General features: G+C 41.4%; 2 protein-coding genes across 5 annotated transcripts in view; one reads left to right on the forward strand and one right to left on the reverse strand.

Moving 5' to 3' along the window:
• Window positions 1-15,223, reverse strand: part of RFTN2 (raftlin family member 2) — an 80,004-nt gene that overhangs the window by 63,730 nt on the left and 1,051 nt on the right. Inside the window, exons 2-3 of one of the 4 annotated variants that reach the window (XM_038585263.1) lie at window positions 14,578-14,675; window positions 1,920-2,066 (exon numbers count right to left, since the gene is read on the reverse strand). In XM_038585263.1, the coding sequence (XP_038441191.1) occupies window positions 1,920-2,058 (139 nt within the window). In that variant the 5' untranslated portion in view covers window positions 2,059-2,066; window positions 14,578-14,675. Of the gene's footprint in view, window positions 1-1,919; window positions 2,067-2,151; window positions 2,755-14,577; window positions 14,765-14,802; window positions 14,974-15,223 lie in introns of those variants that run through there. The other 3 variants (XM_038585261.1, XM_038585262.1, XM_038585264.1) reach the window with 3 other exon arrangements.
• On the forward strand, window positions 11,610-14,581 carry MARS2 (methionyl-tRNA synthetase 2, mitochondrial). The gene has a single exon (XM_038585260.1). The coding sequence runs from the start codon at window positions 11,610-11,612 to the stop codon at window positions 13,389-13,391; it is 1,782 nt and encodes a 593-aa protein (XP_038441188.1). The 3' UTR covers window positions 13,392-14,581.

The raw sequence follows: 15,223 nt of genomic DNA on the forward strand, positions 1-15,223 counted from the left end.
GGAGGTCAGAGACAACAGAATAAAGAAAGGTGGTCTGGGCAATTGGAGTGATAGAGAATCTTGGCTTCTGAGGCAAAGGCAAAGACAAAACCAAAACATAACAACAAAAATGTGGAATAATTGGACAGAAAGGGGCACCAGGAGACTAGGCGCTTCTACCAAATAGGAACCAGATGCAACTTTAAAACATGTGCCTGCTTTCTATGCTAACATTTGCAATCTATGCCCATACTTACACTTCATAGCGTGACACTCTATGACCTCCTCCAAACACCTAGAGTGGAGGTATCGATTATACTCCTTTCACAGAGAGAAGTGCTTCTTCTTGCTAACAAAATCAAAATGACTTCTGAAGAAAGCTGTAGATGTTTCTGATTCAAGCATGACTGCATGTATACATATTCATTTGAGATTGTTAACATGGTTAGAAAGAAATTAATGAGAAAAAAATGTCAAGTTATTTTAAGCCCTATGATCCTATGGTGGGTTGTGCAGAAATTCTTAAAGTGCAGATCAAAATGGCTCTGGCCTAAAGTTTATGAGTAGACAAGGTTTCAAGTTTAAGGAAAGTGTGTGTTTGTGTCCTATGGATTACAGAAACTTGTCCTAAAAATAATTGATAAGAACAATCAATGAAGAAAACATAGCACCACATCACAAGTATTTCTCAAGTGATGGTTTTTGAAAAATGATAGAAAAAATTCACATGATTGGTTAGTTCTCTGATTATCACTATTATCTTAATCCACTTTTAACTTTCAGAATTAAAAAGAAAATTAAGAATATTGACATTTTTTCCCCTTTGGTAGCCTTAGCCTTAGATAAAAATAGAAATGTGAATATGTTAAAACTATATGTACAGATTTTATGCATGTCTCTGGAAGGGAGTTTGCTTGCTGGCTAGCTCAATTTTTGACAAAGAAAAATGGGCTGCTCTTGCTTCTAGCACAAAGATGCACTGTTCACAGAACAAACCAAAAAATGGAGAATTTGTGTTTAAGTTGAAAAGAAAATAATATCCAACGTGATAATTTATTTAGTATAAACTTTCTATTAACTGATAAAATGTGTACCTTATTAGAATAAAAAGTGTAACTTTGTAATAAGAACTTAGAATACTAATATCTGGAAGTTCTAACAGCAAGTAAGACATTCTGAATTTTATTTCAGTACCCCATAATTAAAGACATTGTTCTGCTTTTTAAAAACTAGGTTTTATCCATGTAGTTGTATACTCTAAAGTTTCCAAAAGAAGTGAGGCAAAGTATTTGTGAGTTTGAGCTGCCTCTGTTCCTTCCACAGGATTGCCATCTGGGCTTGTTTATTTGTGTTTCCAACTTTCTGGAACAGGGAGTTTCTCTGTTAGGCACGGGGCACCAAGCAAAGGAAGTGTCTTACAGAAGAGTATCTTTTTTTTTCTTTTCTTTTTTCTCTATTTTCAAACTTCAAGTTTAACTTGGTCAAAAATATCAAATGACTAGCACAATCACAAAATTTTACATAGTTGGAAACCTCAGAATTATCTTAGCAAATACTCTTCCCCATGATGCAAATCATATACCCTACATGCTACCTTCTTGTGACTTTCAGATCTTTTTCAAGACCCAAACTGTCATTAAGGCTATAGCTATTTGGCTGGGAAATCAAACATATTTGTCTATCCTTTTAAAAATAAAAATGAAAGAAATAATTCCAAGCAGTTTTTCTAATTTTATAAAATACATGAGCCATATTACAAAAAATCAAGCAAACAAACCGAAAATCTTTCAAAATATAATTAAGAAACAAAGCATTATTGTTAGATTTACACAATCTGATTGTGAAGAATAGTTTAAAAATTCACAAGCAACACTTAAAAAAAACTAATGCATTCTCTTTGAAAGATTTCATTTAGCAAATAAAATAGAAGCAAAAATTACCTTGTAAAGTAAAATCCAGCAATACATATTCGTAAGCAAATTCTGTCTTTGTTTCCACTTGCGGTCTCTTCAGGGTAGAAAATATTTTTCCAGGGCTGCTATCATCAGGGTCTTCTAGCTTTCTAAGTCCGCACCCCATGGCAAAATCTGTAAGGAATTAAATTGCAGGATAGGGGAGGGAGAGCAGCAAATTCTGTTGTTTAAGCTGAAAAAAGAAAGTTACAGACTTAACTGCTTTGATTTTTTCAGCTAAACCATAGGTAGTCAAAAAGAAAACATTTGAGTCCAAAGAAAGGAGCTGAAGACTTTTTCTATCCATTTTTCTGTAAAGTCGTTGAACCCATGATGATTAAGCTACAGCTCTAGGAGGCTGGGCTTGATCTTAGGAGAAACATGCAAGCTGCTACAACTTAGCGGAGAATTTCCATGCCACGTCAATTTACAGCCAGCCCCCTACCAGAGTTCTGTCGCTCCGGGCACCAACAGTGCTTTGTCTGTCCCTGTTGGCTGGATGATAAAAGAGGTGTCCAAAAACGGAAATAAAAGGCAAAAGTGCAACTCGGATGGAATTATCCACAAATAGAGGATATATTCAGGCATAGTGGCATGCAATTCTTTTTCTGTTTTCTCTTTTCCCTCTTTCCTGTGCCCACCCCCTCCTTCCTCTCTGCTATTACCAGAAAAGCAAAAGGAGGGAGGAAGGGAGGGAGAAAGAGAAAGAATGAGAGAGAGAGAAGGAATGAAAAAAAATGGATTCTCAACACGGTTGGAAACAAGAATCATTTCCAGAAAGGAAGTCAGCTTTAGGAGGAAATTGCTCCTGGAGTCTAAAAGGAGAAAAGTAAAGTGTGTGTGTGTGTGTGTGTGTGTGTGTGTGTGTGTTTTAAACAAACACTTTAGTCTTTAGGTACTACTTTTGAGGATTTCTTTTCACAGGAAGATTCTCTTTGCTGGAAATATCATAGACTAATAAAACCACCAAATAATAAAAAATTCATACTAAAATATTTTAATAAAAAGATTTTATTTATTGCAAAGGAAGACAGTTATATGAATAATTAGTTTCCCCAACATCCTTAAAGTTCAAAGTACTCCACAATTAGAAGGCTTATGAGAGTTAACTATTAACACTTTCACAGGTCCCAACGTATCCTTAATTAAAAAAAAAAAAGCAACAAAACTGACAATTTGATTCATTCAGTAAATTGCCATTTACCTGAAGTCAAGAACAATTTATAATGGACCAGTTATAATGTGTGTTTACTGCATTTTACCACACAGAGCTCAGGTAGTATGGTGCACTCATCAAAACTGAGTCCTGGAATCAGACTGCCTGGCTTCAAATCCTGCTTCTAGTGCCTACCACAGACGTGATCCTGGGCAAGTTACTTGACCTCTTCAAGTTTCAGTTTCCTCCCCAACAAAATGGAGTTAATAATAGTACTTACTTCATGGGTTTGTTATGAAGCTGAATGAGATAATCTTCTCTCTTATCTTAACACTATGCTTGGCTAATAGCACAAAATAAATTTGTTAATGTGCTTCCATTATAAAACAGGGTTGAGAATAGTAATAGGGAGGAAGTGGTTCTGCTACCACTCCCATTATTTACAAAATAAACCTGATCACATTTCAGATTCTAGGGAACATAAGCCTATAAAGATTTTTCAATCATATTGAAGAGTGCATATGAAAACTCTCAAAAGGGGGGATGGGTTAGTTTGTAGATCTCTATGACCCCTTGTCTCTTCTTCTGCATACTTATCTTTAAATAGTATACTTCTTGGGAGTGATTTTATTTATTTATTTATTAAAGATTTATTTATTTATTCATGAGAGACACACACAGAGAGAGAGAGAGAGAGAGAGAGGCAGAGACACAGGTGGAGGGAGAAGCAGGCTCCATGCAGGGAGCCCGTCGTGGGACTCAACCTCAGGTCTCCAGGATCACACCCTGGGCTGAAGGTAGCGCTAAACTGCTGAGCCACCCTGGCTGCCTGGGAGTTATTTTAACAGAAGAAAATTCCACAGTCCTTCATTCTCATGGATGAGCATGGTTGATGGTAAGCAATTTCAATTTGGCTAAAAAGACAGCAGATTCTCACCAGTGTGACTCATTTCAGTGCTTTCGTGTCTGTCATTTTTCATGTCCTCTTGTATGGTGGGCTGTGAGCTCCTGGGTAGTGGAAATGGCATATATGAAATTCACTAGTCCCTGTTGCAGTACCTGGAAGATGACTTATTATGTCCTCATTGTATTTACTAAGTGCCTGCTTTATTTCAGGCACTGAACTAGACACTGGTTGGGGACACAAGATGACTAAACATGGCTTCTGTCCTAAAAACACCTCATGGTTTAATGGAGAAGACACACTTATAAACAGACAATTTCAATATGATTCCACAGCTGAGGAGATAGAAGTATGCATAGGATGCTACAGAAACCCAAGAAGGGGCTTCAACTCAGCTTGGAGGATGAAATCTGAGCTGTCTTGAAGGATGACTATCCATAAAATAGATACAGGTGGGGAGCATGTGCTAGGGAAAGAGAAAAGCTTGAGCAAGGTCACAGTATCATGAACACTATGGCATGAACTTGAAAGAGCATGAAGTAGTTGTAAATTGCTAGAACATAAAATTTGATATTTTCTTTTACTAGGCGGTAAGAGAGGCAAGAGCTAAGTTGCAATGGGTCTTATATACCACACAAAAGGCATTTGGAATTTATTTGTAGGCACAAAGGAGAAGTAAATTATCAAATGGAAAAATCAGAGGAGTAGTTTGAAGTAGGCAAGTAACAACACTTTGTATGTTTGATGAATCACTATTGCTGCTTTGAGGAAAATGGTTTTAATGGGAGCAAGAATGGAGGGAGGCCCGCTCAGCAGAGTATTGCAGTAGTCCAGTTGAGTGCTTGCTGATGACTTAAGAAAAGAATGAATATGGTACATCATTATGCCCTTAAATATACTTCTTAATCTTTAGTAAAAGGAACTATAAAAAAAGGAACTATAGTTCCTTCATAATTGAACTATCACTTTCATTTTTCCTTCCAAAATCCAACAAAATAAAATTTTATTTGACACATCATTATCACCCAGAGTCCATTGTTTACAACATGGCTCACTCTTGGTGTTGTCCATTCTATGGGTTTTGACAAATATATGACATGTATCCACCATTGCACTACCATACAGAATAGTTTCACTATCCTAAAAATCTGGGCTCCTGCTATCCATCCCACTCTAACTTCTTGTTTAACTCTGATGCATCTGGCAATTGTAATATAAAGGTTAAAATATAGATCGAAGTCAGTTTCTCCTACCCTGATATCCAAATTTCACAACCACATTTGTCTCCATGGATCATTTTTTACCATCATGTTTCCCCTGGCTTGTCATATATTGAGCACTTGTAGTAAATAGGATAAATTTTTGGAATAAATGTTTTCTATCATTGATCATCTTTTCCATATGGAATGACATGTTTGCTGACAATTCTAGATTTCAGGGGCAGCTTTCAGTTCTGTATTGCAAATAGGGTTTCCCCAAGTGCAGGCTCTTATTGGCTGTATTTGATGAAGATATATTATCAATTCTTGTCTGTGTCCTAGTAAGGGCTCACTTAGTCTTTGAATGAATGAATAAACTTTATGAAAACATTCTCCATAACTGGTAGCAAGATATTCTCATAATTACTACTCAAATTTGGATCAACTAAGTTCACTAAAGTCTGAAAGCTTCTAAGAAATAATTATGTATCATCCAATTGTATCATCCAATCATCCAATAATTATGAATCATCCAAAATTATGACTCATCCAATTCCAATTATGTATCATCCAATTCCCTACAAAGTTTTTGCATAATAGTAACTTTTAAATTCAATCTATTTTATGTGACCCTGATCCAAAGAGGTAAATTCAACAATAATTCAAGTACTTTTTATGGAGCAGTGACTACATATGTAGGGCACACGTGGACACAAAGATGAAAAGCCAGTTTATCTTCTCCAGAATTCACAAGCTAGCAGGCCGACGCTGAGTTTTAACTAATGCACTGTTAGTTTCTTAATGCAGTCAAATTTCCTAAGTAACTAATGACATACTGAAATCACTATTTAAAAAAGGCTTTCTTTAATGATTAGAAACGTCACACTAATACATATAGTCACATATATTAAGATTTTATTTTGACTTTTTATTTTGTTCTATAGTCTGTCTTCTCAACATTACATATTTAAAATTTTTTAATGGCTGTATAATCTTACAATGTCCCACAGTTCATAATATTATTCTTTTAAAAATTTACTGAATATTTTAAAAAAGGATTTTATTTATTTGTGAGAGAGAGTAGGAGCAGGGAGAGGGATGGAAAGAAAGAGAAGGAGACTCCCCACTGAGCTGGGAGGCCCAACCAGCCTGATGGGGGGGGGCTCCATCTAGGACCCTGGGATCATGATCTGAATCAAAGTCAGATGCTTAACTGAGTCACCTAAGTGTTCCTTATTGAATATTCTTAACTATTCTTCTAGATCAGTTTTCAATGTAAGGCAGAGCCCTCTGATTTCAAAGAAGTGCCAGTTTTGGTGAAGAGAGGGGGCTTTGATCATGAGGGGAGACCAAGCAGGCAGGGTTCTGGGTCTACCATATACCACTCTTTTTCAAACAGAGTAGTTTAGCCTTCATCAGTTTCATCAATTTCATATACCCATAAGAAACAATTAAACCCCCATAATTTTCAGAAAAGGATGCCATTTGCATTATCAATAAACTATGTAGTTTCCAGACATAAGTCTATTGAATATAAATAAGCCAGACTTGTATGTATAAAATTATAAAACTATTGAACAGCATTAAAGGAGGCAGGTAAATGGAGAGAGATACATGATACATAGTCCTTTTTAGGAATACTTAATATTGTAATTATCTCTCTAGTTAGCCCTTGACACCTGTTGTTGACTATAGATTTAATGCATTGGTGACCTAAGCCCAAACAAGTTTTTTTGTATGGAATCTCTCAAGTTGATTTTAATATTTATGTGGAAGATAAAAAGACCAAGAATGTCTAAGACTTTCTTTTTCTTCCTTTCCTTCCTCGGGCCGGTTTTCGGGGTGGGGGGCGGGATGGGGGGAGTGCGGGCGGGAGGGATGGAGGGGGGGGCGGGAGGGAGGTGAGGAGGGAGTGGGAGGAAGGTGGGGAGGGGAGGGCGGGCGGGAGGGAGTGAGGGGAGGGAGGGAGGAGGGAGGGGGGAGAGGCGAGGGATGTATTTTGTATTGACTTTGGCGAGGCTTTTCGGGAGTTCTTTCTTTCTTTCTCTTTCTTTCTTTCTTTCTTTCTTTCTTTCTTTCTTTCTTTCTTTCTTTCTTTCTTTCTTTCTTTTTCTTTCTTTCTTTCTCTCTTTCTCTCTCTTCTTCCCTTTCTGTATAGAGCATGAGCAGGGGAAGGAGCATAGGGAGAGGGAGAGAGAGAGAATCTCAGCATGGAGCTGGATGCAGGGCTCAATCTCAAGACCCTGAGATCATGACCTGAGTTGAAATCTAGAGTCAGATGCTTTATGACTGAGCCACCCAGCCATCCCTAAGCTACTTCTGAAGAAAAATAAGGAGGAGATATTAAGACTTTATATTAATATTTATTATAGAGCTGTAGTAATTAAATCTGTTTTAGCAAGGCATAGACAAATTAACCAATATAACAGAATGAAGATCCTAGAAACAAAAGCCTGCATATGTGGAAATTTAATATATGATGGAAGTGGCATGGCAAATCAATGGAGAAATGGAGCTGGGACCGTTGATCATCTATATGGGGATGAAATTGGATCCCCACCTTGTATCATACATAAAAATTTCAATTTTACATGAAGTATTTAAACATCAAAACCAAAAACTTTACGTTTTCATATGAAAATATGGATATTTATTTTGACATCAGAGTACTAAAAGGTATTTCTAAAGCAAAGAGATAATCAGAAAAATAGTCATAATGATTAATCATAAAATGACAATAACAAGACAATTTTTTTTAAAGATTCCATCTATTCATTCAAGAGAGACACACAGAGAGAGGCAGAGACATAGGCAGAGAGAGAAGCAGGCTCCATGCAGGGAGCCCGATGTGGGACTCGATCCCAGGACCCTGGGACTACACCCTGAACCAAAGGCAGATGCTCAACCACCCAGGCGTCCCTAAGATAAATTTTGATAAATTCTACTCTATTAAAATCAACAACTTCTGCTCATTAAGAAGTTTAATGTGAAGAGACAAGATACAGTTTGGTACATGATACTTGTAAAATATCAACCAATAAAGGAAGAGCATCAAGAATATATAAAAACCTTCTGAAAATAAAGAAAAAGCCACGTCAATAGAAAAACATACACAAAATACAAATAGGTGCTTCACAAAGAAATTTATATAATAAACACACACAGAGATGCTTAACCTCACTTCTAAGTAGATAACTGCAAATTAAGACCACAGTGAGATAACACTGTATTGTAGTAAGATACACATAAAATTTATCATTTTAGCTGTTTTTTAAAAAAATATTTTATTTATTTATTCATGAGAGACACAGAGAGAGAGAGGCAGACACAGTCAAGGGAGAAGCAGGCCCCATGCAGGGAGCCTGACATGGGACTTGATCCCGGGTCTCCAGGATCAGGCCTTGGGCTGAAGGTGGCGCTAAACCCCTGAGCCTCCTGGGCCGCCCCATTCTAGCCATTTTAAAGTGTACAATTCAATGGCATTAAGTACTTTCACAATATTGTATAATGGTCATCACTATCTAGTTCCAGATCTCTTTCATCACCCCCCAAACCCCATAACCTTTAAGCATTCAATCTCCATTCCAACTTTCCCCCAGCTCCTGGTATCTACTAATCTCCTTTCTATCTCTATGCATTTGTCTATTCTGGATATTTCATATAAATGGAATCTGCAATATACAGTCTTTTGTGCCTGGTCTCTTTTATTCAGCATAACACTTTAAAGTTTTTTTTTAACATTTTATTTTATTTTTTAAAAGATTTTATTATTTATTTATTTATTTATTTATTTATTTTCATGAAAGACACGGAAAGGGAGAGGCAGAGACACAGGCAGAGGGAGAAGCAGGCTCCGTGCAGGGAGCCTGATGTGGGACTTGATTCCACGATCACACCCTGAGCTGGAAGCAGACTCTCAACCGCTGAGCCATCCAGCTGCCCCCACCCCCCCCCCTTTTTTTTTAACATTTTAATATTTACCTGTATGATAGCATTTATCAGTAATTCATTCCTTTTTATGGCTGAATAACATTCTATTATACAGATATACCGTATTTGTTTATTCATTCCTCAGATAATTGATGTTTGGGGTATTTCCATTTTTTAGCTATTGTGCATAATGTTTCTATGAACATTAGTGAGATAATATTTTATACTTATTTAACTGGCCAAAAATTAAGAAGTAGCTAATATCAAGTATTGGAAAGACCTCTTCAATGGTATGTTCCTGATGGGGATGTAAATTTGTTTAACCATGTTGGAAAACAACTTAGCATTATCTTGTGAAATTGAACTTTCATATCCTCTATGATCCAGCAATATCATTTCTAGATATATACCTAGAGAAACTTTAGCATGTAAGTACCAGGAGATTTATATAAGAAAGTTAATAGTAGTACTGTTTTTTTAATTTATATATTTTTTAAAAGATTTTATTTATTTATTCATGATAGAGAGAGAGAGGCAGAGACACAGGCAGAGAGAGATGCAGGCTTCATGAAGGGAGCCCGACGCGGGACTGGATCCCGGGTCTCCAGGACCGCGCCCTGGGCCAAAGGCAGGCGCCAAACCTCTGAGCCACCCAGGGATCCCCAGTAGAACTGGCTTATAAGAGCAAACAACTTGAACCACTCAGATGTCCATCGATAGCCATTTCTTTCAAGGAATCTGCTATAAAGAAAAGAAAAATAATGGAGCAGCAGTGGGTACAGGATAAAAGCTAGCATATTTGTATGCTAAAGAATGGACTCCATGGAAAGGAGGTGGGGGTGTTTGGAGAGTTACCAGAAAACTTCTTAGACTTTTAGCCTGGATTTGTCTATCTGGAGGGTGCTGTACATACCCTCCAGTTTTCAGCTTTACCTATTCTTCACTTTCCCTTCTTAAACTGCTGGGTCAAATAGAGCATATCAATTAAACACTCAAAGACTATTTGCTATACCTATTGTGACTTATATAGAGAATTTGATTGCTCTACTTTCCATATCACCAGAGAAATCAGATCCAACTTACCAAATACTTCCATTCATAGATGATTATTATTCAGTAGTCAGAATGAAGTAACTAGACTTACAGAAGGAAACATGGATGAATCTTAGTAACAAAATGTTGAGTGAAAATGGTTGGTGGAAGATCACATGTAGCAGGATATCCTTTTTTTAAACAATATGTTGCTTAGACATATATGTGATAACACAAATACAAAAAGTACAGAATTTAGGACAATGATGACCTCTAGAAGGTCTGCAAGGAGAAAAGGAGCCCAGGGCAGCCCGGGTGGCTCAGCAGTTTAGCGCCCCCTTCAGCCCAGGGCGTGACCCCGGAGCCTGCCCCTCTCTCTGTGTCTCGTGAATAAATAAATAAAATCTTTAAAAAAGAAAAGGAGCACATAGAGGGAAGTCACTGGTCATCTAGTTCATTGGTTCTCACACTTCTCGCCATCACCTGCAGAGCTCACTAAGACCTGGATCGCCGAGCCCCACCCTCAGCGTAGGTGGGGGCCTGAGGCCTAAGAATGTGCATCTCTAACAAGGTCCCAGGTGCTGCTAATGCTGCTCTCGTGGAATCACAGTTAGGGAACCACTTCTAGTTGTTAGGTCGGGTTGCAGGTTCACAGGTATCGCACTGCATTTTCATTATTAAGCGAACACAGTATTTCAATGAAAAAAAAAAAAAAAGGATGGGCGATCATAGACCAAACAGGAGAGTGTTTCCCGAACCTCAGATTAATAGTAATCCAATTCTGGGCTCCGGATGCATCCGCCCCGGCAGAGCCCGGGTTCCATCACTAAAAGCAAACGTGAGAAACCTGCAGGAGAACTGCGAGACCACCTTGGAGTCCTTGGGGCGGTGGGGTCGAAGGTGGGTTCCCCCTCGTCCGTGGCAGCACGCTGCGCTTCCCCTCTCGGGATCTGACTCGACACGGAACACATGCGCCTCCTTCCCCGAGTCACCAAGAACTGTATTCGGAGAGAACAACACCTCCCTTACTGGGCCGGTTCTGGGTCTGCCCTGGAGCGCCGTAGGTGATCACTTTTCCTCGCTCCCCCGCCCCCGGATCCACGGCTCCGACCCCCACGCCGACCGGGCGCCTGCACAGCGTATCCCTGCCTCACCCCTCACGCCAGTCGGCCGACGGGAGAAAACACAGACACAAGTGCCCACCGCAAAGCAGGGCGCAAAGGGCGCTGCGGAAGCCTCGGCGGCGCTCCCGACCCCCCCCCGGCTCCTGCGGCGCCCCCTCCCGGAGCCCTCCGGGACGCGCCCGCCCCCGCCCGCCCCCGCCCGCGCTCACACGCCGAACGCCCCGCCTCATTGGCTGGCCCGCCGACCGGAAGCGGCCGCGCGCCCCGGCTGCGCATGCGCCCCTCACACGTGCGCCCCCACGCCGCCTCCGCCGCCGCGGCCCCGCCGGCATCATGCTGCGCGTTCGTGCCCTGCGGCTGCTCGGCCGCCGGCGGGCGAGCGGGGTGTCGGTCCCGGGCTCCTGCGGCCCGCGCCACTGCAGCTCGGGCCCTCTCGGTGTGCGCGACGATGCCCCCGGCGCCCGCGCCTTCTTCACGACACCCATTTTCTACGTGAACGCGGCGCCACACATCGGACACCTGTACTCGGCGCTGCTGGCGGACGCCCTGTGCCGCCACCGTCGCCTGCGAGTCCCCAGCGCGGCCGCCACGCGATTCTCCACTGGCACCGACGAGCACGGCTTGAAGATTCAACAGGCAGCGGCCGCCGCGGGCCTGGCCCCCGCCGAGCTTTGCGACCGAGTGTCTGCCCAGTTCCAGCAGCTTTTCCGGGAGGCTGGCGTCTCCTCCACCGACTTCGTCCGCACCACCGAGGCCCGGCACCGGGTCGCCGTGCAGCACTTCTGGGGCTTGCTGGAGGCCCGGGGTCTGCTTTACAAGGGGCTCTATGAGGGCTGGTATTGCGCCTCCGAAGAGTGCTTCCTGCCCGAGGCCAAGGTCACCCGGCAGCCGGGCCCGTCGGGGGATGCGTGTCCTGTGTCTCTGGAGAGTGGGCATCCCGTATCCTGGACCAAGGAAGAAAACTACATTTTCAGGCTTTCCCAGTTCCGAGAGCCGCTTCGGCGGTGGCTGCGGGACGACCCGCAGGCAGTCACTCCCGAGCCGTTTCGTCTCGCAGTTCTCCAGTGGCTGGAGGAGGAGCTGCCGGACCTGTCGGTCTCTCGAAGGAGCAGCCACCTGCACTGGGGCATTCCCGTGCCCGGGGACGATTCGCAGACCATCTACGTGTGGCTGGATGCCCTGGTCAACTACCTTACCGTAATTGGCTACCCGAACGCGGAGTTCAGAGCTTGGTGGCCAGCCACCTCTCATATCATAGGTAAGGACATTCTCAAATTCCATGCTATCTATTGGCCTGCGCTCCTCCTAGGGGCCGGCATGAGCCCACCTCATCGCATCTACGTCCACTCCCACTGGACGGTCTGTGGCCAAAAGATGTCCAAAAGCTTGGGTAACGTGGTGGACCCCAAGACTTGCCTCGATCGCTATACTGTGGATGGCTTCCGATACTTTCTTCTTCGGCAGGGCGTCCCCAACTGGGACTGTGATTACTATGATGAAAAGGTGGTTAAGTTGCTAGATTCAGAGCTGGCAGATGCTCTGGGAGGCCTCCTGAACCGGTGCACTGCCAACAGAATAAATCCTTCCGGGACATACCCGGTTTTCTGCGCCAACTGCTTTCCCCCTGCGCCAGGGGTGGCGGGGCCATCGGCTCGCGCTCAGGCTGAGGACTACGCCTTGGTGAACGCAGTGGCCACCTTGCCCAGGCAGGTAGCCGAGCATTACGATAACTTCCAGATCTATAAGGCTCTGGAGGCCGTGTCCAGCTGTGTCCGGCAAACTAACGGCTTTGTCCAAAGGCACGCACCATGGAAGTTGAGCTGGGAGAGCCCAGTGGATGCCCCCTGGCTGGGTACCGTGCTTCATGTGGCCTTGGAATGTTTACGAGTCTTTGGAACTTTGCTCCAGCCTGTCACCCCAAGCCTAGCTGATAAGCTGCTATCCAGGTTGGGAGTCTCTGCCACAGAGAGGGGCCTTGGAGAGCTCTTTTTCTTGCCTCGATTCTATGGATATCCATGTCCTTTTGAAGGGAGGAGGCTGGGACCTGAAACTGGGCTCTTGTTTCCAAGACTAGACCAGTCCAGGGCCTGGCTAGTAAAAGCCCATCGGACCTAGAAACTTAGTTCTTAATTGGCTTCTGATAAAAAAGCAAATGTGTTTCTTATTTTGCATTTTCAGGAAAGTTATACTAATGTTTTCTAAAGTGTTGCATCATATGAGCACATAAACCATGTCCCTGTGAAAAGAGGTTTGTCACCTTTCAGGTGCCTACCCCCCTACTCTTCAGTTTTCTGTACCCATTAACCACTATCCTTTGCACACCAATGTCTCTAAGATGTCTCCAAGGTAAAGATGGGGAAGAGACAACTTTGCTGATACTATTCCTTCTCCTTGTGCCTCCTTCCAAGCCACAATTAATGTTATTTGCCCAGACTACCTCTTATGGCTTTTCATTGGCCTGGCCTCTGCTGGGCAAGTTAGTGGAGAGTGGGGGTTGGAGGCTCCCCTACCTCAGCTTTTACAGAATAGACCAATTTTGTTATGTATATTGGGTTTCCTATTAAAAAGATTTTTTTTAATTAAACCTTTAAAAGCCATTGTCCTCAACTAGATGGTTTTTGCCCATGTTCGTATTTTCAGTTCTTAAAACTGTAACTCTGTACTTTGTTAATAGTCTAATAGTTGTGCTTTGTAACATTATATGTCAACCAGTAGATGGCTCTAAAGTCTCAAATAATTACTTGACAATGACATTTCAGAATATTTAGAAGAAATTCAGTTTTCTGCTTTCTAATTATGCAGAATTTAAATTTAGAGAAAAATTTTTTATTGTTTTTCTTAAAATAAGGGATAACTGTAGCCACTGCAGTTTCACACAAAGCAATAAAAAGATCAGAATCCTGTTTTTTTCACTACTGAAAAAGGACATTTCCTTTATTAATATTTAGTAGTCTAATAAGTAAACTTACCAAATTTGTTTGGACCATCTGTGATAAATTATAAAGCTCTCGAGGTAGTTGGCATGTTAAAAATTTTAAACTTTAATAACATTAAGTTTACACATACGATTTAAGAAATCTGTAAATAGTTCAGAGTGGTTATATTTTTTTTATTTCTTAGTTATAATTATGTCACCACATACAGAATTTACTTTTTATAATTTCTTTTGGTCAATCAGAATCTATGATACAAGACAGACATTGTGTGAATAGTTATAAATGTTAATACATTTACTTTCAAGTACTTTTTACTTTTTTTTTTTGCTTTCTTAAGTTATTAAAGTTTAAAAGTTTTTGAGTACCTTATTTAGATCTGTTGAATTTGTTGAAGGTGATGGTGAAGGGAGGAAATGATCAATGCTCCAGGAATCTCAAACTGGATTTAGGGATCTCTCCAAGGCTCCATAAGAGAACATCACAGAGAGATGTTAAGGTATCAATTTATACAATGACTACAACACAGTAAGCCAGCATTATATGTCATAGGTAATTGGATAGGTAGGCCGGAGTTTAAAAGGAGAACTTGCCTTGAAATATCCACTTTAAGCATGGTAGCAAGCAGAGAGGGCTTATTATGAGGTAAACTATTGTGCTGGTAGTTCCCCCAGATTTATTCTAGGTGCTACTATTCAGCTCCGGTTTCTGTTCATTAATCAATGTGGTGAGAGCACAACCACATTGTTGCTTGGAAACACTGCTTGGGAACATTGCTTAGGAAAGAATCCTTGAAAGCATTCTATTTTTTTTTTTTTTTTTTTTTTTTTTTTTTTTTTTATTGGTGTTCAATTTACTAACATACAGAATAACACCCAGTGCCCGTCACCCATTCACTCCCACCCCCCGCCCTCCTCCCCTTCTACCACCCCTAGTTCGTTTCCCAGAGTTAGCAGTCTTTACGTTCTGTCTCCCTTTCTGATATTTCCCACACATTTCTTCTCCCTTCCCTTA

Source organism: Canis lupus, chromosome 37, assembly GCF_011100685.1.
Source record: "Canis lupus familiaris isolate Mischka breed German Shepherd chromosome 37, alternate assembly UU_Cfam_GSD_1.0, whole genome shotgun sequence".
NCBI lineage: Eukaryota > Metazoa > Chordata > Mammalia > Carnivora > Canidae > Canis > Canis lupus.

Coding starts and splice junctions, on each gene's coding strand:
- MARS2 (XM_038585260.1), top strand. CDS start 11,610: ATGCTGCGCGTTCGTGCCCTGCGGCTGCTCGGCCGCCGGCGGGCGAGC.